The 22,497-nt window shown below is 50.6% G+C and overlaps 1 protein-coding gene across 1 annotated transcript; it reads right to left on the bottom strand.

Annotated features, from left to right (window-relative positions):
• Positions 1–510: 510 nt before the first annotated feature.
• Positions 511–20,005, bottom strand: KIF9 (kinesin family member 9). The gene is given in 23 exon segments (XM_062493090.1): positions 511–618; positions 1,400–1,504; positions 2,327–2,442; positions 3,878–4,057; positions 4,459–4,667; positions 7,085–7,246; positions 8,606–8,736; positions 9,484–9,625; positions 10,027–10,082; positions 10,383–10,487; positions 11,120–11,188; positions 12,256–12,333; positions 12,929–12,993; positions 13,740–13,887; positions 14,442–14,534; positions 14,669–14,752; positions 15,796–16,020; positions 16,845–16,951; positions 17,078–17,243; positions 17,817–17,904; positions 18,654–18,790; positions 19,201–19,278; positions 19,760–20,005. Coding segments are annotated over 23 exon segments (2,898 nt in total).
• Between the last annotated feature and the right edge of the window lie 2,492 nt (positions 20,006–22,497).

Below are 22,497 nucleotides of genomic sequence, written 5' to 3'. Positions count from 1 at the left end.
CTGGAGGGATTTAAAAGCTGTGTGGATGCGGCACCTGGGGACATGGTCAGGGTTAGTCTTGGCAGTGCTGAGGAATGGTTGGACTTGATCCTGGAGGGCTTTTCCAACCAAAGGCATTCTGTGATTCCCCAGAAATGAATCTTTATTTCATTCCCTTCTCCAGGCAGATCCAACAGGCCAAGCCATGACTTGTTGCTCCAATGGCAACAGGCCCAGGAGAGCTGCAGCTCCTGCACCAGGAAAGAGGGAATCAGGAGCAGCCTGGGTTATCCACAGCAACCTCTGTGCCATGACCCTGCCTTTTCCAGAGGCTCAGGAAAACAAGTGGTGCTGTTGGAACTGCCTGGCTCGTGTCCTGTCCAAACAGCGGGATCGATTCCCAGTAACTCCTTGCCTGCCCAAAGGTTGGGTGGTTCAATTTTCCTGCTGTTTATTTTTATTAATCGATCGTGGACGCGAGCGCGAGGCACTTCCTGAGGTGGCATTCCTTTAGGAATGCTGGGATCCAGGCTATGTGACTGGCAGGAAGGACAGGGCTTTCTTCTTCCCAGCAGCTGGGACCAGTTCAGGTTTCCTTCGCATTTTCCGGAGGGCTGCCATGGTCCTGTTGAAGGTTTGCTGGGAACAGGGAACACAAAGGGATCACTGCGCTCAGCTCGGTTCTCAGGGCACAGTTCTCACCTGTAAAAGCTTTTTTTTCCCTGAAAACTGAAACCAAATGCCTTCCCAAACTTTCCAAGTGGTGCTGGAAAAAGCTGAGAAAATCCCCATCTCGCCAGCATTGCTCTGCTGATAGCAGATCCCAGCGGGCTCCAAGGAGGGGACAGGAATCCCTAGGAATTTCTCCAGAGCACTGAAAAGCTGCCTTTGAGATGTTTCCATGGAATCCCAGAATGATTTCAGTTGGAAAAGACCTTAAGGATTATCCCAACCCACCCCATTCCACAGGCAGGGACACCTCCCACTACCCCAGGCTTCTCCAAGCCAAATCCAACCTGGCCTTGGGCACTTCCAGGGATCCAGGGGCAGCCAGAGCTTCTCTGGAAATTTCATCCCAGTCTCTCCCCATTCTCCCAGCCAGGAATTCCTTCCCAATGTCTCACCCATCCCTGCTCTCTGGCAGTGAAGCCGTTCCCTGCGTCCTGTCCCTCCATCCCTTGTCCCTCTCCAGCTCATGAGGGCCTGGAAGGGCTCTGAGATCTCTCTGGAGCCTTCTCCAGGCTGAACGTTCCCAGCTCTCTCTGGGTGAATTTGTTCTGGCCAGGTTGGACAGGACTTGGAGCACCCTGGGATAATGGGAGGTGTCCCTGGCCATGGCAGGGGCTGGGACTGGATGATCCTGAAGGTCCCTTCCATCCCAATCCATTCTGGGATTCTCCCTGGGCCCAGCTGGGGTTACCTTTTGATCTGTCTTCATCCTGGCCCTGTAGAAGGACACGGAGCCCGGGCAGTCTGGCAGTGCTCTCTCCTGTATCCGCTCAAACTTGTCCTGCTCATCTTCATCCTGCCAGGGAAAAGCATTCCCCATTCCACGTGCAAAACAAACACCCAGACACCTGGGACAACGATCCCATTTACTGCACCAAACACCAGCTCAGCCAGGAAAACCCTGAAAGTGAGAGGTGCCCCTTTCCACACCTTGGAGGAGCAGCTTTGGGCAAGAACCTGAAAGAGTTGGGATTTTCTCACAGGAAAAATTAACATTCCCCGTTCTCCCAGCCTGGCTCCAGCCCTGGAGCAGCTCTGGGGCCTCCCCTGGAACTCCCCTGCAGCTACAGGTCCTTGTGCTGTTGGATGGAGCAGCTCTCCAGGTGGGGTTTCACCTCAGAGGGGCAGAATTGCAGAATTCCCCTCTTCTGGACACACTTTTTTTTTTTTTTTTTTTTTTTTTTTTTTTTTTTTTTGATCCAAGAATTCTGGGAAATGGGGAGTTGAACAGAAATGTGCTTTTCAGGATGAGAAAAGACCCTGGTCCCCACAGTGGTGGCTCCTACCACAGGACTGATACTGAGCAGTGCCACAAGAGTTTGGCTGCAAACCTGGGATCCCACGGGCTGGGAATCAGGCTCCCAAATATCCCTGCACCCCCAGGTACTTTGCCACTTCCTGATATTCCACAGACACCCAGGTGCCTCAGTCACTATCCTGATTTAGGCTCTAAACAGTAAAGGGAATGTGACAGCAGGATGTGGCTCCAGATATTCCCTTTGTGCCTCATTCCTCCTTCTCCTTTTTCTCCTTCTCCTCCTTCCACAGGCTCCCTCATTCCCTCACCACCCCACACGTGGCTCCCAAGGAGAATCAGCAGAACTCTGGGATAACTCACCAGGCACATGACTCTGTTTATGGGAATCATTCCAGGTCTGATTTTCCCACCAGGCTTCAGAGCTTCCCTCAGATGTTCAGGAATACAGAAGGATTCGTTGTACCAGATCTCAAACTCTGTGAAGCAAAGAGGGGCAATTAATGGCTGTAATTAATGACCCAAAAGACAGCATGGATTGGTTCTCCCTATGGATCTCAGTGCTCATAAACCCTCAGACAGGAGCTCAGAACTCCAGGATTTGGAGTTTTAACTATTGGAAAAGTGAGTTTAAGGAGGCTGTTGGCTATGCTGAGGTGGCCAGGAGGTGGTGGCCAGCTCTGGGGACAGTCCCCTGGCCATGAGAAGGCTCCACTCCTGCAGCCCCCAGAATCCCTTTGGAACGGGCAGCATGGCTGGGGCTCAGATTTCAATCCCACACACTCAAGCACAGACATTTGCCGTCCCATAATAGGCAGTGAGAACACACAGCAGGTGGGAATTATGTCCTTATTAATCCTGGACATTTCCCAGGCCATTCCACTCCTGATCTGGGTGAGTCCTGGATGTTTAAACAAACAACAAACATCTGGAGCACCCAAAAATGCCAAACCCGGATCCAAGGGAAAGCAGTGGCACAGTTGTGATTGGGTCCTGTTTATCCCTGGAATGATGGGAATGATTATCCCATTTCTTCCAGTGTGGGATGCTCTGATGGATCCAAGCTGTCCCCTGGCAAATGTTGTCATGTGCACAGCATCCAAATGTTTGGGAGCCTGGAATTCCTACACAGATTGGCTTCCCTTAGAGGGCCAAATCCAAGGATACAGGAGGGGCAGTTCAAAGTGGAGCCCACCAGGAATTTGCAGGGATTTCCCAGGCAGAGCTGTGGCCAAGCTCTTTTTTCGTGATAAGGCTGCAACTCTGGAACCTGGAAATCACATAGGGACAGAGGAAATACTGAGAATCCAGAGGCAAAACCCTGTCCTAGGACAATTCCTCAACCACCACATCTATTAATTAAAATCAAGGATGAGATCCGGGGTCAGCAGCGTAAAATTCCTTGTGGGAGGCTTTTTCTCCCACCTAGAGGTGGGACCAAGCAGTAGAGGGACATTATCTGAAAAAGAGGATCTGCAGCAATTCAAGGTTAGGTCAGAAAACCCCACCTGATTATGGATAAAATCCAGTCTGGAAGGCAGTAGGAAAAAGGACAACAAAGAATGGTAATTTGGCAAGGGGCTGGAGGTACAGGACACAGGGAATAGCCTCCCACTGCCAGAGGGCAGGGATGGATGGGATATTGGGAAGGGATTCCTGGGTGAGAGGGTGGGGAGGGGCTGGGATGGAATTCCCAGAGAAGCTGTGGCCACCCCTGGATTCCTGGAAGTGCCCAAGGCCAGGTTGGACATTGAGACTTGGGGCAACATGGGACAGTGGGAGGGGATTGGAACTGGGCAAGCTTCAAGGTCCCTTCCAGCCCGAACCATTCTGGGATTCCATGATGTTTGTGAGTGCTCCAGTGTGGAATTATCCCAGCTGAGCTGGAGGCTGCTGATCCCTGGTGCTCTGTACCTGAGATGAGCCTTTTCCTGCATTTATCCACAAGCTGCTGGCAGTACTGGATCTCTGCCTTCAGGTCCTGAAGCTCAGTAAAGCCAGCCCTGTGCTCCTCCTTCAGCTCCTTCAGCTTCAGGATGAGGGAAAACTCCTTCTCATCAATGATCACCTGTCCTTTCTCATCCACATATTCTCCTGGAGAGGGAGAAAAGGAAGGGAAGGTTCTGGTGAGGGTGGAGAGAAGGGACAGGGCTCTGCAGATGTGACAGCTGATGGAGAGTCTGACTTGGCTCCCAGGGGAAAAACCTGGGATTGTTTAAATGGGATATTGGGAAGGAATTCTGGCTGGAAGGGTGGGAAGGCACAAGGTGCCCAGAGAAGCTGTGGCTGCCCCTGGATCCCTGGAAGTGTCCAAGGCCAGGTTTGGATTTGATTTGGAGCAACCCGGGATAGTGGAAGATGTCCCTGCCCATGGCAGAGGTGGAGTGGGATGATCCTTAACATCCCTTCTAATCCAAACCACTCCATGGTTCTGTGACCACCCAAAATTCCTCAAGCCCAGAGCTCCATCTCTCTGTCCCGTGCTGCCTCCTTACCCTCCTGCCTCCGCTTCCTCTTCTGAGCCTCCAGAGCCTCCTTGATTGCCTCCATCTGCTGCTTGATGCAGTTGATCCTCTGTGCCACAGAATGGCTTCTCTTCTTCCTGGAAATGAGGATTCTCTTGTTCTCCCTGAAGATCCGGTGGATCTCCCGTCCAGCCTCCTTCTTAAACAGCTCAAACGCCTCGTGCTTGGATGGAGGGGATCTGAAACCAGATACAGACATGGAAGGTCACTCTGTCCTGCCCTGCAGTGTGGAATCATGGAATGGTTCAGCTTGGAAAAGCCCTCTTGGATCATGGAGTCCAGACATTCCCCAGCTCTGCCAAGGCCACCCCTGACCATGTCCCCAGGTGCCACATCCATGTGGATGTTACATCCCTCCAGGGATGGGGACTCCACCACTGCCCTGAGCAGCTGGGCCAGGGCTGGGCAGCCCTTTCCATGAGGAAATTTTCCCAATATCCAACGTGAGCCTCCCCTGGCCCAGCCTGGGGCCGTTCCTTCTCCTCCTGTCCCTGTTCCCTGGGAGCAGATCCCAAATCCCCCCCGGCTGTCCCCTCCTGTCACATAGCTGTGCAGAGCCACAAGTTCCCCCCGATCCCCCTTTTCTCCAGGCTGAGCCCCTTTCCCAGCTCCCTCAGGAATTCTCCAGCTCCTTTCCAGCTCTGTTCCCTTCCCTGGACATGCTCCAGCCCCAACACCCACTGTCCCCCAGGCTACTCCCAGAAAAAAGTTCTTCACACAGACATCATATTGCTCAGGAGATGCCCCAGAACTGAGAATTCCCTGGAAAGCCAGCCTTTCATGGGTTGAATTTTCACAAAAATAATGGATATTGTTCCTCCCCATTGTTAAACAAATGCCTTTGTTCTTCCCAGGCTGCATTCCCAGCATGGCTCAATCCCTTCTGCCAGCCAAAACCCGTGGCTCCAAGGGTTGGCCAGTTCCACAACTCTGCTTACAATCCTTGGAAGTCCTGCCTGTTTTCCAAGTCAGAATTCCAAGAGCCATTCCCAACTTTTCTGTAAAATAGCTTTGATGCCAGCATGTCCCTGTGAGCACATTGGTTATTCCAATAGGAGCCACTCCAGGCAAAAAAAAAAAAAAAAAAAAAAAAAAAAAAAAAAAAAAGAGAATGTCACAGATGCTGCTATGTGCTGTTCATATTCCTGGAGAGCAGGATGGATTTGGGAACAGAAGACAGAAACAGAAAACCATGGAATGATTTGGGTTGGAGGGGACCTTAAAGCTCATCTCATCCCAACTCAGGTACCCAGAAGCCTCCACATTCCTCACTCCAAACTCCAGCTCCTGCCTTCCCTGAGTGACCTCTTAAGGGCATTTTCCATCTCCTCCAGGGCTGTGTGATGCTGTTCCTGTGCCAAAAACGCTGGCACAGGGCTGTAAACAACAGCCCCTGGGCAAAGTGCCACAGCTCCAGCTCCCAGAGCCAGCTCTGAGCTGCTGGAAGTGCTCTGGGATGTGGCTCCTGCAGCTGCAGCAGCCTGTCCTGCCAGCCCTGGGAGTGCCAAAGGGACACAAATCCCGTGTGAAGGGAATGGAACCCTGGTGAGGAGCTTCAGGAGAGAATTCTGCATCAGCCTCACTGCTCTGCTGGAACCCAGAAACCACATCCTGGGCTTATTCCTAGTGTGGCCAGAAGGAAATGGAGGAGGCCAGATGGCATTGTGCCCCTCTGCCCCCTCAGGTGAGACCCCACCTGCAGAACTGCCATGGATCCAACAGCACAAGGACCTGGAGCTGCTGGAGAGATCCAGAGGAGCCCCCAGAGCTGCTCCAGGGTTGGAGCCCCTCTGCTCTGGAGCCAGGCTGGGAGAGCTGGGAATGTTCCCCTGGAGAGGAGAAGGCTCCAGGGAGAGCTCGGAGCCCCTGGCAGGGCCTGAAGGGGCTCCAGGAGAGCTGGAGAGGGACTGGGGACAAGGCATGGAGGGACAGGACACAGGGAATGGCTTCACTGCCAGAGGGCAGGGATGGGTGGGATATTGGGAAGGAATTCCGGGCTGGGCTGGAATTCCCAGAGAAGTTGTGCCTGATCCTGGATCCCTGCAAGTGTCCAAGGCCAGGACGGACACTTGGAGCAGCCTGAGATAGTGGGAGGTGTCCCTGCCCATGGCAGGGATGGAATGGGATGTTCCCTAAATTCCCTTCCAAGAGCAGAAAAAAGCTTCCAAAAGCTCTTGTCCCTGCTCTTCCCTTCCCTGGAATTCCAGGACTCTATTGATCCATTTCCATGACTGTGGGGATTTCTGGCTGGATGTGAGGTCTCCCTGCAGTTTTCCCATACACTAAAGGGATGCTGCAATTTTCAGAGATTAAAGAATTAAATTAATTTAAATTAAATTAAATCAAAGAAATTAAATTAACTGATTTTTTAAAAAAAAAATTCAAGAGCAACTGCCCAGGGCAGAGCTGGAAGCACAGAGGTGACCCCCACCACCATCATTTGGAGCTCAGCGTGTTCCCACTCCTGTCCTGTATTCCCTGAAGATCTCCAAATCTCTCCCCTTTGCCTTGGAGTTGTACTCCGGGAACACAATCCAACCATTCCAGTGTAAAGCACCCTCTGGAAAAGGGGATTTTTCTCACAGGGAAAACTTACCTGAGCTTCTGGAAATCCTCCCCTGAAGATGGGATTGAGACTTCTTCATCACTGTCCTGGTCACTTCCTTCCTCTTCATCATGCAGGTTCTTGCTGGGACTTTTGGATGGTAAGGAATCATTCTGACTTGTCTCAGGAGGAGGGCTTCCACTTCTTTCCTTCCTGACAGGAAGGGAAAGGAAGAACCAGATTCATTAATTTCCTCACCAGAGGGATCTGGAACCAAAACACGCTGTGGGTTTGGCTTTGCTGAGTTAAAAACTGGTGAGCTTAAGTACCTGATCAGAAGAAGGTGATCCTGTACCAAAGTTTCCAGGGAAATATCCACTGACAAGGAATAAAATCAGCCTTGTTCCCACAAATCCTTAATTCTCAGAGTGGAGGAACTGCCCTGGATACTGTGGGATACAGGCCAGGCTGGATGAGCTCTCTTGAGAAGGATGACAAGGACAGCAGTCCCACCCTGTCCAGCTCTGGGCACACCTGGACAAAGACTAACCCTCTCCAAAGGGATCCCCAAGGATTTGATCCAAACCCCCCATTTAAACCAAGCCTGGCTCCCTGCTCCTTTCCGTCCAGCTTTCACTGCAGGGAACAGAATCATCATGGAATCATGGAATGGTTTTAGTTGGAAGGGACCTTAAAGCCCATCCCATCCCATTCCATCCCTGCCATGGTCAGGGACAGCTCCCACTACCCCAGGCTGCTCCAAACCAAATCCACCCTGGCCTTGGGATTCCAGGGATTCAGGGGCAGCCACAGCTTCTCTGGGCACCCTGTGCCAGGGCCTGCCCACCCTCCCAGGAGATTTCTTCCTAAGGAATGCTGTGACCAGGACACTGTGATTTGGAACACAGATGTGTTTGCCACGTCTCCTGGAGACTCCCTAAAACCAGAACAGCAGAGCCCAGGGGTCACATGGACACCAAAGCCTTGGCGGTTCCTCTGCTCCCTCCATGAGGACTTTGGGGAAATGTCAGGGAGGAACCAAGAAGGGATTTACTTCTGTAAACTGAAAGTTCTTCCTCTGCTCAGGACTGGCTGGTTCCCCCTTCCCTCCCCAAATCTCTTCTCCTTCTCTGCCCTTCTTCTCCCACCATTCCTTCCTCCATGGGCTGCACATTCCTGCCTGACCAGGGCTGGGCACTGCCAAGTGCTGGGTCCTGCACTTGGGGCACCACAAGGAGTGGGGACAACAGCTGGGACAGGCCCTGAGGGGGACAGGAGGTTCCAGGGAACAGGGACAGGACAAGGGGAAACAGCCCCAAGCTGTGCCAGCAGAGGTTCAGGTCAGATATTGGGAAAATTCCTTCCCCAAAAAGGCTGTCCAGCCCTGGCACAGCTGCTCAGGACAGTGGTGGAGTCCCCATGGCTGTAGGGATTTAAAAACCCTGTGGATGTGGCACTTGGGGACATGCTTGGGGTGGCCTTGGCAGTGCTGGGTTCTCCATGATCTTGGAGGGCTTTTCCAATCTTGACAATTCCATGATTATCAGAGGTACAGAAGAGGTGTGTGACTGCTTAACTCACTCATCATCCTTCTTGGCTCCCTTCTCCCCATCAGGAATGGGGGATGTAGAATGACTTTCAGTCTCAAGAGTCTCTTCATCCTCTTCCTGCTCTGAATCCTCATCCTTATCAACTGTACTTTCCTGGGAACAGGAGGGAATAACCCATTTGTGCACCCCATGGAAGCTGTACAGGCCTCACCCAGCAGCTCCTCCATCCCCTGGAGCAGCCTTATCTGGGAATTAAAAACTCTGTGAGAGCCCACAGGAGGATTTATGGATTAGGTGGGATTTATACACTTGGCTCCAGAAATTATAAGGATTAAAAAAGGGATCTCAGCAGAGGCAGGACCTCATCTTCTCCAACCCAGTGACAGACTGGTCACTTTGGAGATTGCCTTGTACAGGATAAGGGGAGGGGGCTTTAAACCAAAAGAGGTACAGTTTAAATGGGATATTGGGAAGGAATTCCTGGCTGGGAGGGTGGGGAGGCCCTGGGATGGAATTCCCAGAGAAGCTGTGGCTGCCCCTGATCCCTGGAAGTGTCCTAGGCCAGGCTGGATTTGTTTTGGAGCCACCTGGAATAGTGGGAGGTGTCCCTGCCCATGGAATGGGATGGTCTTTAATGTTCCTTCCAACCCAAGCATTTCTGGGATTCTATTCCCATTTCATAAATTATTCTGTGCAAATAAAGGGCCCAGTTAACCCCTCTGCTGCCAGGAATTACTCTTTGTTAATAGTGCATCTCTGCTCTGGACACATTTTTTGACAAACTCACCCCACTGCCATTTCTGAGTTTGATTTCAACAAGGAAAATCTGCTCTATGCAATTCCCATTTTGACAACAAAGGAGCTAACTCCAAGGTGGATTCTGGGCCAGGCATTAATTACCGTGTCCTCCTGCTCCTCCTGAGCTTCATCCAAATGCAAATCAGAACTAGAACTAGACTCAGACTCAGACTCAGCTGCCATGTCTCTCTGTCCCAGCCCATACTTGTTCCAGAGCCTGGACTCCACTTCTTCCTCCTGTTGGCTAAGGAAAAAACAGCCCTTTAGGAATCTTTTCCTACCTGTGATCCCTGCCAAAGCCAGATTCCCAAAGAAAAACCCCTTTCACCTGTGGTAAAAGCACCCCTCCCATGCTCCCCATCATAACCTTTGTCCACTCTCTTCCTCTCCTTTTCCATGACATTCCTTTAGGCTTCTTTAATATTAAAACTTTTTGATGATTATTTTAAAACTTTCCAGGAGCTTTTAATGGTCCACATCAAACCATCCTAACTCTGCTCAGTCCCACCCCCTTGTTTGAACCCTTAATCCAGGCTGGAGAGGGCTTGGAGCAGCCTGGGATAGTGGGAGGAGTCCCTGCCCATGGAATGGGATGGGCCTTAAGGTTCTTCCCAACCCAAACCAGTCTGGAATCTCTGAACTTACCTTACAATCACTTTGAACTGTCTAAACACCTCCTGGATCTGCCTGACACTCACAATCTGAGGAAGAGATGTACAAAGGCATTGATTTTGGTATTATTTATATAAAAGAGCTCCAAATCAATCAGTTCAAAGGGTTTTAAGAAAAAAGGAAAAGTCTCCCAAAGCCTCCAAACCAGCAAAAATGGAATGAAAACATGCAACAGACTTAACATGCAAAAAAGAAATTAAATTACAATTCTGTAGTGGGTTTGGGGCAAAAAACAGCCTCTTCAAAAGACATTTTCACTGCTCCTTTCTTGGAGGAAAAGGGGATGGATTTCAGGATTTAAGAATTTAGGTCCTTTTTTCACTACGTACGTTGATTTCCTCAATGACTCCTCGGAGGTATTTCTGGACTTGGGATCTGATTTCTGCTCTCTGGGCTGTAGTCAGGGGGTTGTAACTCGTGAAGGAACGATTTGCCTAAAGGAAAAAAAAAATAAAAGATGGGAAACTGAGAATCAGGGAGTTACAAACAGCTGAGAGAGCCTGTAAGAACAACAGGGACAAAGCTTTGGGCAGGTCCTGTCGTGGTGGGACGAGGAGTGGCAAAAGAGGGGAGATTCAGATTGGATTTAAGGAAGGAATTCTTGGCTGGGAGGGTGGCACAGGGTGCCCAGAGAAGTTGTGGCTGCTCCTGGATCCCTGGAAGTGTCCAAGGCCAAGCTGGACAGGGCTTGGAGCAGCCTGGGATAGTGGGAGGTGTCCCTGCCATGACAGGGATGAACTGGGATGGACTTTAAGGTCCCTTCCAACCCAAACCATTCTGGAATTCTGTGATTCCACTGGTCTGGCAAACACCTGGAATTGCTGTGCCCATTTCTGCTTGGCATTGTCATCACCTGACTTTGCAGGAGATGGGATTTGGGAGCAACCAAGAGCTTCAAGAGTCTGGAAAAAAACCCAAACCCCAAATCTCCAGTGGCTGGGGATTGAAATTCCAACACAATCCCTCTGTGTGGGATCTTCAGAGGTTTCCCTAAGCCCCAGAGGATGGTGCTGGGAGCAGAGGGAGGGACACAACCCCACTGGACAGTGAATTCACTGCTCCTCACCAAGCAGTCGTGCATGATCAGCTCTTTCTTCAGGAGATGGATTTCCTCCTCCAGAGCCTTCACTGATGTCTAACAGGGAAAGAAAAAAAAAAAAAAAAAAAAAAGGGGGTGAGCAAACCATTAAATTATATTGGGGGGGAAAAAAACTGCTAAAAGCAGCACCAAATTGGCTGCTGGAGACTATCCCAGCTGGATCCCAGCTCCCTCAGGGCTTGCAGCAGGGAATCAGTGGGTCTGGAAATCAGTTTGATTTTCCTTTGATTAGCTCCCCACAGGACAGATTCTGCTGGGTCCTGCCTGCAGAGCCTGCCTGAGCCATCAAAGAAAGGCCACTGCTTTTTAATGGATTATTTCCTGGTCTGGAATTGCAGGGACCATCAAATTCTGAGCTCTGGGATATTATCCTGGAAGCCAAGCATTGTCCAGGGCTCACCTCTGCCCTGAACTCAGCAGCTCTGACAGTAATTGGGACAAAGGAGAGATTTTCCTGTGCTGGATTTGACTGAATTTCTCCAGAACATGGAATATCTTCAAGGATTCACTATTTGAAACACATTTCCAGAAAGGTGAGCACAAAAATCTTGGGATTCAGGGAGAAGTGGACACTGAGCTGCTTTGAAGTGACCTCTGGAGGACAAAATAACAAAGTTTCCTTCCAATTTCAGCTCTTCCCTTTTGGTTTTCCTGAAAGTGCACTCTAATATCCTGTGATCCCTTCCTTTAAATGATTTCCTTAATTAACCAAGTTTTCTAATTGTGGAGAAGCTGTTCTGTTACCAGCAGCAACAGGGATAAAGCTACAGGAGGACTGGAGATGATTTCCCTGCTTGTCAGGGGGATAATTCACCATAAAATCTCTCTGTTGAGAGCTGAATCTCATCAGAAAAATGTGGGATATGCAGGAGAAAGAATTCCCAGGAAGATGTGACCACCTGTATGACTGTGCCTTAGATCAGGGAACTGTAATTAAATATTGATCCATTTTATCACCCACCTAAAATCAGCAGTGTCAGCTTGGCTGAGGAAGGGTCATTTATGAAACTAGCTAATTTCCCCCCGTTTTTTCAAGTTATAATCCTAAATATTAATGATAATAGAATAATACTGCCCTTCCTCCAGGCCCCTCCTGTCCATACCTCTCGGTAAAAGGGTTTGTTGGGGACAGGTTCTGCTGTCACCCAGTTCATCCTGGTGGCAAAGCGAAGGGAGGACAGCTGGAAAACAAAGGTTTAAAGTAAATAAAAGAGATAATAGTAGAAATATCATTTTCCTAATCTTTCTACTTAATTCTATCAGATCCAAGAGCAGAGAAATATAAATTCTGTGGATTGTTACAGGTGATTCCCTCCTGTTTGCTGCAGATCCAGCTCACACAGGGAGATTTTCATGCATTTTATCATTTACAGGTTAAAAAACAACCTCTGGGTGGTTCCTCCTGATTCCTGCTCCAGCAGGGAGCCAGCTCAGCTCTGCTGTGAACTGGGGCAGTTCCAGGGAGTCCATCATGTGATGTCCCATGGAAACACATATAATAATAATAATAATAATAATAATAATAATAATAATAATAATAATAATAATAATCTCTCCAGTGAGCTTCAATCTGAGCAGCTTCTGCCTGCTCTGCTTCAGGCTCTCATCTGACAGGAGTCTGGTTTTGAGCCTCCAGGACAAGATGGGCTCTCCAAAGTTTGGGATGAATTAGGCAGGAGTTTTGAATTAGTTTTTCCCTGTCAAAACCCTCCAGAGACTGTTCCTTAAACCAAGCAGGAACAAGGCCTGGATTCTGCAGGAGTTCCTTAAACTCACGGTCTCTTCCACATGCTCAACTTCCCCATAGATGTTTGTCACCAGGACAGTGTTGCAGTTTCCCCCTAGGAAAAAATAAATAATAAAAATAAATAAAATAATAAAATTTGGGGTGATTTTTTGTTGTTGTTTCCTTTTCTGCAGTGCATTTTATTATGTGCTGATTGACAACAGAGGAGAGGAATCCCAGAATGGTTTGGGGTGGAAGGGACTTTAGTGATGATCCAGTACCACCCCTGCCATAGGCAGGGACACCTTCCACTGTCCCAGGGTGCCCTGTCCAACCTTGGACACTTCCAGGGAGCACCCACAGCTTCTCTGGGAATTCCAGCCCAGCCCCTCCCCACCGTCCCATCCAGGAATTCCTTCCCAATATCCTACCTAAGGCTTCTTTCAATTTAAAGAAGCACAAAGGACACACCAGAGTGTACCTGTCCCTCCAAAGGGCACAGAAAAAGAGGTAGAGTGATTAAAAGGTGAAATTTGTGTTTCATGGAATGAGGACACAGGAAGAGAATGGGAATAAAAACTCTTGAGTTCCAGGTATTTGTAAAGATTCTGTTTTTCAGGGTGCCCAGAGCAGCTGAGGCTGCCCCTGGATCCCTGGCAGTGCCCAAGGCCAGGTTGGACACTTGGAGCAGCCTGGGACAGTGGGAGGTGTCCCTGCCATGGCAGGAGTGGCACTGGATCAGCTTTAAGGTCCCTTCCAACACAAACCATTCCAGGATTCCAGGATAAATGACACCCTTAGGACTTGCTGTGCCCATTGAAACATCAGTTTTGCACGAGCTGTTGGAGTTCCAGCTCTTACCCAGCGAGTCCTTGAGGACGTGGGTGAGTTTGCTCTGCCTGAAGGGGATGTGCTCCCTCTTGGGATCTGCCAGGGCAATGACCAGCTGCTCCAGGAACGTCAGGGATTTGTTGATGTAGGAAGCCTCGATCCGGACCTGGCCATCAGACTGCAATGGAGAACAGCAGCAAACAGTTCTGGTCAGACAGCAGGAGAGGGAGTGTTCCTTAGCAAGGGAAAACTCTGCAGGGCTGATGTGGTTTGGGTTCTGATCAATGCAGAATGTCACAGAGTCAGGGAATTGCTGAGGTTGGAAAAGATCCAGTCCACCCATCCCTTGACCATGTCCCCAAATACCACATCCACAGGGCTTTCTAAATCCTTTCAGGAATGGGGACTCCACCACTACCCTGGGCAGCTGGGCCAGGGCTGGGCAGCCCATTCCAGGAAGGAATTCTCCCAATATCCAACCTGAACCTCCCCCTGAAGCCATTTCCTCCTGTCCCTGTTCCCTGGGAGCAGAGCCTGACCCCCCCTGGCTGTCCCCTCCTATCAGGGAGTTGTGCAGAGCCACAGGTTCCCCCTGAGCCTCCTTTTCTCCAGGCTGAGCCCCTTTCCCAGCTCCCTCAGCCCCTCCTGGGGCTCCAGACCCTTCCCAGCTCAGTCCCCTTCCCTATTTTTCCGAAGAGACCCAAGGGAACCTGAGGAGCTCCCATCACTCACCCCAGTCTTGCTCAGCCTCTCCGATCCTGCCAGGTCAATTAAGGTGATTTTAGATTTAAGGCATTTGTGATTTGTGTAATCTCTGGAACGACACTGAGGCAGAGAGGAAGACAAACTGCACTTAGCAGCAGACAGAACTGAAATACAGGGGAAAAAAAGACTGCAAAGATCCTCTTGGATCCCTAGAAAGTTATTTCAATCCTTAGGAACAAGGCTGGAGCTCTCACCTCAATGTACATGGTGAAGATGCAGTGGGATCTGGAGGAATTCTTATTCTGGGAGTGCTCTCCTATCACTCTGTTGGTCTCACCCTGCCAATGGAGAGAAAATTCCAGCTCAGCTCATGGAACTGTGGCTTTTTGAGGACAAATCTCTGTGGCTCTTTCCATTTCCTCATGACTGGAAAAGCAAAGAGCTCCCCAAACTTCAAATGGCACTGAAAATTCCCACAGGTGTGATGGCCATGGATCTGAACCTCTGCCAGGAATGCAATGGGATGTTGGAAGGGGCCTTAAAGTCCATCCCATCCACCCCTGCTATGGGCAGGGACACCTTCCACTACCCCGGGCTGCTCTAACCTGGCCTTGGGCACTTCCAGGCATCCAGGGGCAGCCACAGCAAATCTGGGAATTCCAGCCCACCCCCTCCCCACCCTCCCAGCCAGGAATTCCATCCCAATATCCCACCCATCCCTGCCCTCTGGCAGTGAAGCCATTCCCTGTGTCCTGTCCCTCCATCCCTTGCCCCCAGTCCCTCTCCAGCTCTCCTGGAGCCCCTTCAGGCCCTGCCAGGGGCTCTGAGCTCTCCCTGGAGCCTTCTCCTCTCCAGGTGAACATTCCCAGATTTTTCAGCCAGCATCACCTTCCTTCTACTCTTTGAAAAGAAAAAGGCAGTTCCTGCACGTTCCAGAGCTCAGGACAGCAGTGGGTTATGAAAAAGCCCAGAGAAAGATTTTAAGGACACATTTGGCTCTGGGTAAGGATCTACTACCTGCAGCCACATCCAATTATTTATCCCTGTTTTCCTTATGAACTGAAGCAGCCATGAGGAAAAAAAAGGTGCTAATCTCAGTAAACAAAATCCCTCACAAACCTCTCACCCTGACCAGCCCTGCTGTCAATTCCAACAGTGCCATGATCATCCCAAACCCTCTTTTCATGGAGCATCTTCCAGAATCCCTGAGCCAGGGACATTTTCCTTGCAAGACAAGAATTTCCAGTTTTTCCCCCCACAAGCAAGAGGGATGGCTGAACCTCATTCCACCTCCTTGGCCACCCACTCTTGCTTTTCCACCTCGTCCTTCAGCCAGCACCTACAACCGTGGGATTAAAGGGAATATTTTGGGTTCTCTTGCCTCAAAAAGGAGATGCAGAGCCTCCTCCTCGTGGCTGACAGGGTGGATGGAGAGCCCCTTGACATAAACCCCCTGGGGACCATCCATGACTGCCAGCTGGTTGTCCTTGCACCCCCGGCCCAATGCTGGTGCCAGGAGGTCAAACAAGGTCTCATTGTAGATCTCCAGGTAGGAAATTCGGACCGTGACCAGGATATTGAGGAATTCTGCAGCCGATTTGAAGATCTGCACCAAGACAAAGGGGTTGTGTCTGTTCACAGGCAGGATTTTCAGTTATTTGTGGCTTTTCAGAGAAGGTATTTATGTAGGTGTTGATACGAGATATAAACTAGTGTGATGTAAGTAGATGTAAGATATCAACAGGTGTAAAATATAAATAAATATATTGAGGTGTATACAAAATATAAAATTCTGTAATATAGAGATGGATATTTATAGAAAGAGTGTTCTGAACAGCTCCAAATGCCTCTGGGGGTGCATGGGGCTAAATCTGAGGTCTGACAGCTCATCTTGGATTTGGATTTAATGATTTTACAGAATCATGGAATTCTGGAATGGTTTGGGTTGGAAGGGACTTTAAACCTCACCCAATTCCACCCCTGCCATGGGCAGGGACACCTTCCACTGTCCCAGGCTGCTCCAAGCCCTGCCCAACCTGGCCTTGGGCACTGCCAGGGATCCAGGGGCCACCACAGCTGTTCTGGGCACCCTGGGCCAGTGTCTCTGTGCCTTAGAGGAGCTTTTAAATGATTCTATGATCAGTTTTAACCTGATTTCCCAAAATGACAGTTTGGAAAACACCTCTTTTGAAGGCTCAGTGACATTTGAGGAGCGGCAAGAACTCCAACAGGAACTAAAGGGGAACAACCTCTGAGAACAACAATAAAACTCTTTTACTCTTTAACCATCATCCCTGGGGTAAAATGAAGAAAAAAAAAACACATAAAACTTATTTACTGTGTTCAAACACTCTTCTATCAGCAAGAGCTGATGATAGAAAAGTGTTCCTTGGTGTTCATCCCTCCTCTTTTCTCAGGCAGCTGCAGTACCTGCTGGATAGCTCTGGGGATGATCCCTCTGTTTCTGTACTCAGAGGCTGCTCCCGTCATGGTGTAGGTTTTACCAGCCCCAGTTTGCCCATAGCACATGATGGTGCCTAAAAAAACCAAAAAAATCCAAAAGGAGAAACTCAGGAGGGAGCCTCCGACAGAGCAACAGATGGCTCTCTGCTCAAATCCAACCTCTCGTTAAGATCAAAATAATAATAATTGTAATAAATCACCATTGTAGCCCTGCAAAGTTTTGGACACCAAGTCCTTTGCCACAATCTCATAAACCATTTCCTGGGAAGTGTTGTGGAGGAGCCCATCGAGCTTGAAGGACCAGTCAGTCTGAGAGTTATTCACAACTCCTCCCCTAGGACTCTTTCGGATGTAGATATCGATGCTCTGCAACCCAAAAAGAGAGGGAGATCAATTCAGCAGCCCTGAGGGTTTTCAGCAACTGAGGAGCTGGGATTAAGTAGAAAAGGGAGCACAAATAACAGAGTTATTTTACTGCCTCGGATGGTTCTAGATGTGCTAAAAATATCTGGTAATGCTCTCAAATTTCTGGTAATAAATATTATAAATAAAAGGAAATGTGGTTAAAATCATCTGTTCAACTTTCAGTGATTTTGTGCCTCAGGGGAATTCTTAATTAAGCAAGAGAAGGCAAAAGGAAGAATTTGCATGAGAGGGGATGGAAATAGACTGTGACAAATTGTGGTTAGCACTGGGAATTCTTCATGGATCAGCCAGTCCCGGACCTTTGGAGGATTTTCCTGGTGATTATACCACAGGAATTCCATTTTCCATCCTCACACTTGCAGTGACAAAACCACTGCCAAGCAGGAACACAGGAACCGACATCCCCAAAACCCTTATCCAGGGCCTCAAGGGGTGGAAAAATCCTGGCTTTTCCATTGGAAAAGCCGAAGTCAAACTCCAAAGCTTTCCCACTTCCAATTTCTTTTACTCTACCTTGTTGTCTGACCCAAGCTTGATCACATCTTGGGCAAAATGAGGAGTTGGCTTGATCCGCACAAACGCCAGGACTCGCTTTAGTGTTCTAAGGAGAGAGGCAAAAATGAGGAAAATAAGAATCCTGCATTCCCTGAACTGAAATTTATATTATTTGTCAGCAAAAGGTGAGGCAGAGGAGTCAAAAATTCAAAATAAAGTGTTGGCAATTATCCAGCTGCTGTTTTTATTCTCCCATTGAAAGCAACTGCAGGCAAAGAGTTGCTGAAAATTCTGTCGTGCTTGGAAAAGTGAGGATGTGAAATGGGAAGGGTCAAAGTGATCCTGATTTCCTCGTGTGCACCAGGCTCAGGAGTGTTGGATAACACTACTTTTCCTCCTCTCAGCCTTGGAAAGCAAAATATTTGCAGGAATGAGAGAGGGATTTTCTTTTGTCACACGCAGCCTTTTTAGAAATAATTGAAATTCCCGATGAACAGCTGATTTTCAATTTCCTGGAGGAAATATCCACAGGCTGGAGGAGCTGCTGAGTAAAACCCACACGAGGGGGGCTCAGGGATCACCCAGCTGCTAAAGCCACATGCACTGAAGATTTTTAAATCCCTGGAAAAGTGAAGATCCCACATTTTCCCTCAAACATTTCCTCCAGATAGCCCGTGCTCAATAACTGTGTAATAAGTAGAGCAAACTTCTAGCTTGGGACAAAATCTTTGGGATTTCTGGTACATTTAGGATTTTTGTGACCTTGCACACTGTGCCTGCTGTAAAATGAATTGTGGAGGTTTGAGCTGAGCCAGGGCCTGTTGGATTTCAACCAGGGGAAAATTTGGGGGATACCTGGGGCTGCCACCCTCGGGGTCTGCGTCAGAGAGCAGTGAAGAAATTATGCTCTCCTGGTCCTCATCCTGCTCCTGCTCTTGCTCTTGTTTCTGCTCCTTCTCCTGTTCCTGGGATTTCACAGAGGTCACAGAACTCTGTCCAAATAAACCCCAGTGTTGAGCAGTTGGGAATTATTTCTTCAAAGCAAGAAAAACGGCAGGGAGAAGAAGGAAGGGAAAATATTTTGTGGAAGAAAACTCCGCTAGGAGTCAGAGAGGGAACAAACTCTAAATGAGTGGCATTTTCCTTGCTGCAGCAATGCCCTTTGTGGGGGTTTGGAGGTGAGGACAAAAGCAATTATTGCTGGGAGTGATTAACACGAGGAGCTGGGAAGGAATCCCCAGAGAAGCCGTGACTGCCCCTGGATCCCTGGAAGTGTCCAAGGCCAGGCTGGACACTGTGGCTTGGAGCACCCTGGGACAGTGGCCCATGGCACTGGGTGGGCTTTAAGGTCCCTTCCCACCCAAACCATTCCAGGATTCTGACTGGGTCCAGGTGGAATTACCGTATGTTCACTCTCTTCTTTGGATGTAGAAATTTCCCTCTTTTCCAGCCCCTCAGAGTTCTCCTGTTCCTCTTCCTCCTGCCAGGGAAAAACAGCCCCAGTCCCACATGAAAAACTCCCCCGGAGACACAGGGGACATTTCCAAAGCCTTAGGAAGGGAGGCTCTCCTTCCCACACCTCAGAGGAGCAGATTTTCGCAACATTTTGGGAAAAATTCATCTGTGAGGGTTGGGATTTGTTCGGGGAAACTGTGGCTGCCCCTGGATCCCTGGAAGTGTCCAAGGCCAGGCTGGACGGGGCTGGGAGCACCCTGGGGTAGTGGAAGGTGTCCCTGCCTGTGGCAGAGGTTGGAATTGGATGATCCTTAAAGTCCTCCCCGTTTGAATCAAGCCGTGCTTCTCTCCAGTGCACCTCCCGACGTGTGTGGGGGCTGATACCCGGGGGAAGGGGGACGATGCCCGGGGGCCTGCTGCCGCCTGTGCGGAGATACGACCTCCGATCACCCCTTGAGGAGGGGAGGGCGACACCCCCCGGGCCCCCGTCCCCTTCCCTGTCCCACCTGCGAACCCTCTGCAGTCGAGTCCGGGATGGCGTCCGGGGTCGCCATGGCAGCGTCTACTTCCTGGTTCTCTATGGCAACGGCAACTTCCGGGAGAGCCCGGAAGTGGCTCCGCATACGGCGGCCGGGCGGGGCCAGCGCGCGGCGGGGGCGAAGCGGGACGGCAGCGGCACGGGAGTGGCGGGGACGATGCTGGAAGCGGCGGCGGCGGCGGACCCGGAGCTGGATCCCGAGGATCTGGTGCATTTCTCCGTGGGAGACCTGCCCAGCCGTGGGTATGGAGTGATGGGCGAGATCCGGCGGCAGGGAAAGCTCTGCGATGTGACTCTCAAGGTGCGGCCCGGCCCCCGGGGGAGAGGGGGGAGGCGAGGGACCACCCGAGCCCGGAGGGGGCTGAGCTGGGCTGAGAGACCTCGAACCCTGAGGGAGAGTGAAGGACCCCCACGGTCCCTGATAGAGATGAGAGACCACGACCCTTCCGAGGGCTGAGCGGGGCTGAGACACCTCGAGCCCTGGCGAGCAGAGAGCGGGGACCCCGGTCCTTGAGGGGACATTGGAGGGGGAACCTCGACCCCTGAGGAGGTCACGGGTTTTGGGGTGGGGGCTGAGGGGATTTTCCCCACTCCCCTTAAGAGGGAGCTGGGGGAGCCCCTGGTCCCTGAGGGGGGATGAGGGTCCCCCACGGCCTTTGAGGAGAGCTAAGGGCCCCCAGCCTTAGAAGGGGGAGCTAAGGGATTCCCACCCGCCATTCCTGGCGGTTCTGAGGGAGCCCGGCTTCTGGAGGGGGGACTTGAGGAACCCGCAGACCCCCGAGGGGGGACCCCAGCCCTTAATGGTGGGACCCCCCCCCCCCCCCCCTCCCGTCTCTTTTCCAGAGGGAAGGAGGCAGCTGGAGTTCCCTCAGACCCCTGTGGTAGGGGATAAAGGGGAGAGGAGCCAGAGCTGAGACCCCCCCCCACAAACCCCCTTAGTATGGGGTCAGGAGCTCTTGGATCTTCCCAACCCTGTGGGGTCTCAGAGAGCCCATGGATCCAGGTTTATGGACCAACCTCTGGATACCTTTCCCTTATAGGAAACCTTTCCCTTATAGGAACATCCCTTCTTAGCATCAGATAAAAAAGAACCCATAAGCATGGTAAATCCTCAGGATCGTGTCCCTGGCTCTGCAGGGAATGGCCGGGAGGGCTCGCAGAGTGTCCTGTGCCAGGCAGGAGCTGCTGGAATCCCTCAGGATTGCAGCCTCGGAGGAGTTGGTGGGGTGGGAGCCACACGCAGCTCTGAGTCACTGCAGAATTAACTCTGCAGTTTAATTAAACGGGAAGGTGCTCCCAGCCTACTCACCCTGAAACCTGCCAGGGGAAGGAGCCGGTGGGGGCTGGGCCTGCCACCGAGACGGGATGTGGGATGGGGAGCATTCCATGGATACGGGGATGAGGGACTGAGGGTTGGGATCCTCCTTGGAAATGGTTGTTACTTCTGCAGGGTGATGTTGGTGACAGCCTGGGCTGGAACCTGGCGGAATTCTGTGGCAAGGCTGGTTTGGGATAAAAAAGTGTAGTGTTTTTAGGATTCAACTGGGTGTTGGTGTGGCAGGATGACCAGGTCCTGGCAGTCCCATGTTTCTGGGAGACAATGGAGGAGGTCTGTGATCCCCGCCTTATCTTGGATAAATTCCTCACCATTGTTTCTAAAATTCCTGTGAATAATTATCCATTTACTATGGATTTTCCATAGCAAAAGGCTGTTTAGATCCTGTTTTGTCCCTACAAAGGTTTAAAAGATATTAGGGAAGATCAAATCCATCACAGAACAGTTTGGGATGGAAGGAACCTTAAGGATCATTCATTCAGTGCCACCCCTTGGATGGACCAGGGCACCTTCCACCATCCCAGGCTGCTCCAAGCCCTGTCCAACCTGGCCTTGGACACTTCCAGGGATCTAGGGGCAGCCACAGCTTCTCTGGGAATCTATTCCACCCTCACAGGGAAGAATTCCTTCCCAAAATCCCAAGGACAGATCCCAGCAGCAGGTTATCAGTCCTCCGTCCATGTTGTTTCAAGCATTCCAGCTTTCCCTCCTACACCCACAAATGCTTGGAATTCCAAGCATTTAATTCATTTGATTCCTCTCCTTGTCTTGAGTCATGCTGTGAAAATATCCCACCTTGTGCTGCCTCTGCCTCTGGACATCCCTTTTCCCAGTGCCCACGTGGTGATGGAATTAGTGCAGCCAAGCCTTCCCTCCCCATTCCCAGGAACAGGCTGGCTGCTCCAGCTGCTGGAGCTTTAAGCAGGAATTTTTCTCAGCTTGAAGTTGAAGGTGGATTTGGATCACTCAGGCACCCCCAAACTCAGCCAGCACAAACTGTCTCTGCCCTGCCCTGGCTCGGGAATGTTTTCCCACTGTAAATCCAGGATGGGTTTCCAGCAGGGTCAAAGATTAGATGATTCTTACCCAGAAGGAAGGAAGGAGCATGAAGGTCGTGGAGTTGCTCCAGGGCTGGAGCCCCTCTGCTCTGAAGCCAGGCTGGGAGAGCTGGGAATGTTCCCCTGGAGAGGAGAAGGATCCAGGGAGAGCTTCCAGCGCATTTCCAGGTCCTGAAGGGGCTCCAGGAGAGCTGGAGAGGGACTGGGGACAAGGGATGGGGGGACAGGACACAGGGAATGGCTTCCACTGCCAGAGGGCAGGGATGGGTGGGATATTGGGAAGGGATTCCTGGCTAAGATGGAATTCCCAGA

This window comes from Cinclus cinclus, chromosome 1 (genome assembly GCF_963662255.1).
Source record: "Cinclus cinclus chromosome 1, bCinCin1.1, whole genome shotgun sequence".
In the NCBI taxonomy this organism is placed as follows: Eukaryota; Metazoa; Chordata; class Aves; order Passeriformes; family Cinclidae; genus Cinclus; species Cinclus cinclus.
Note: the sequence above shows the minus strand (reverse complement) of the source record. Positions and strands in the feature narration are given on the sequence as shown.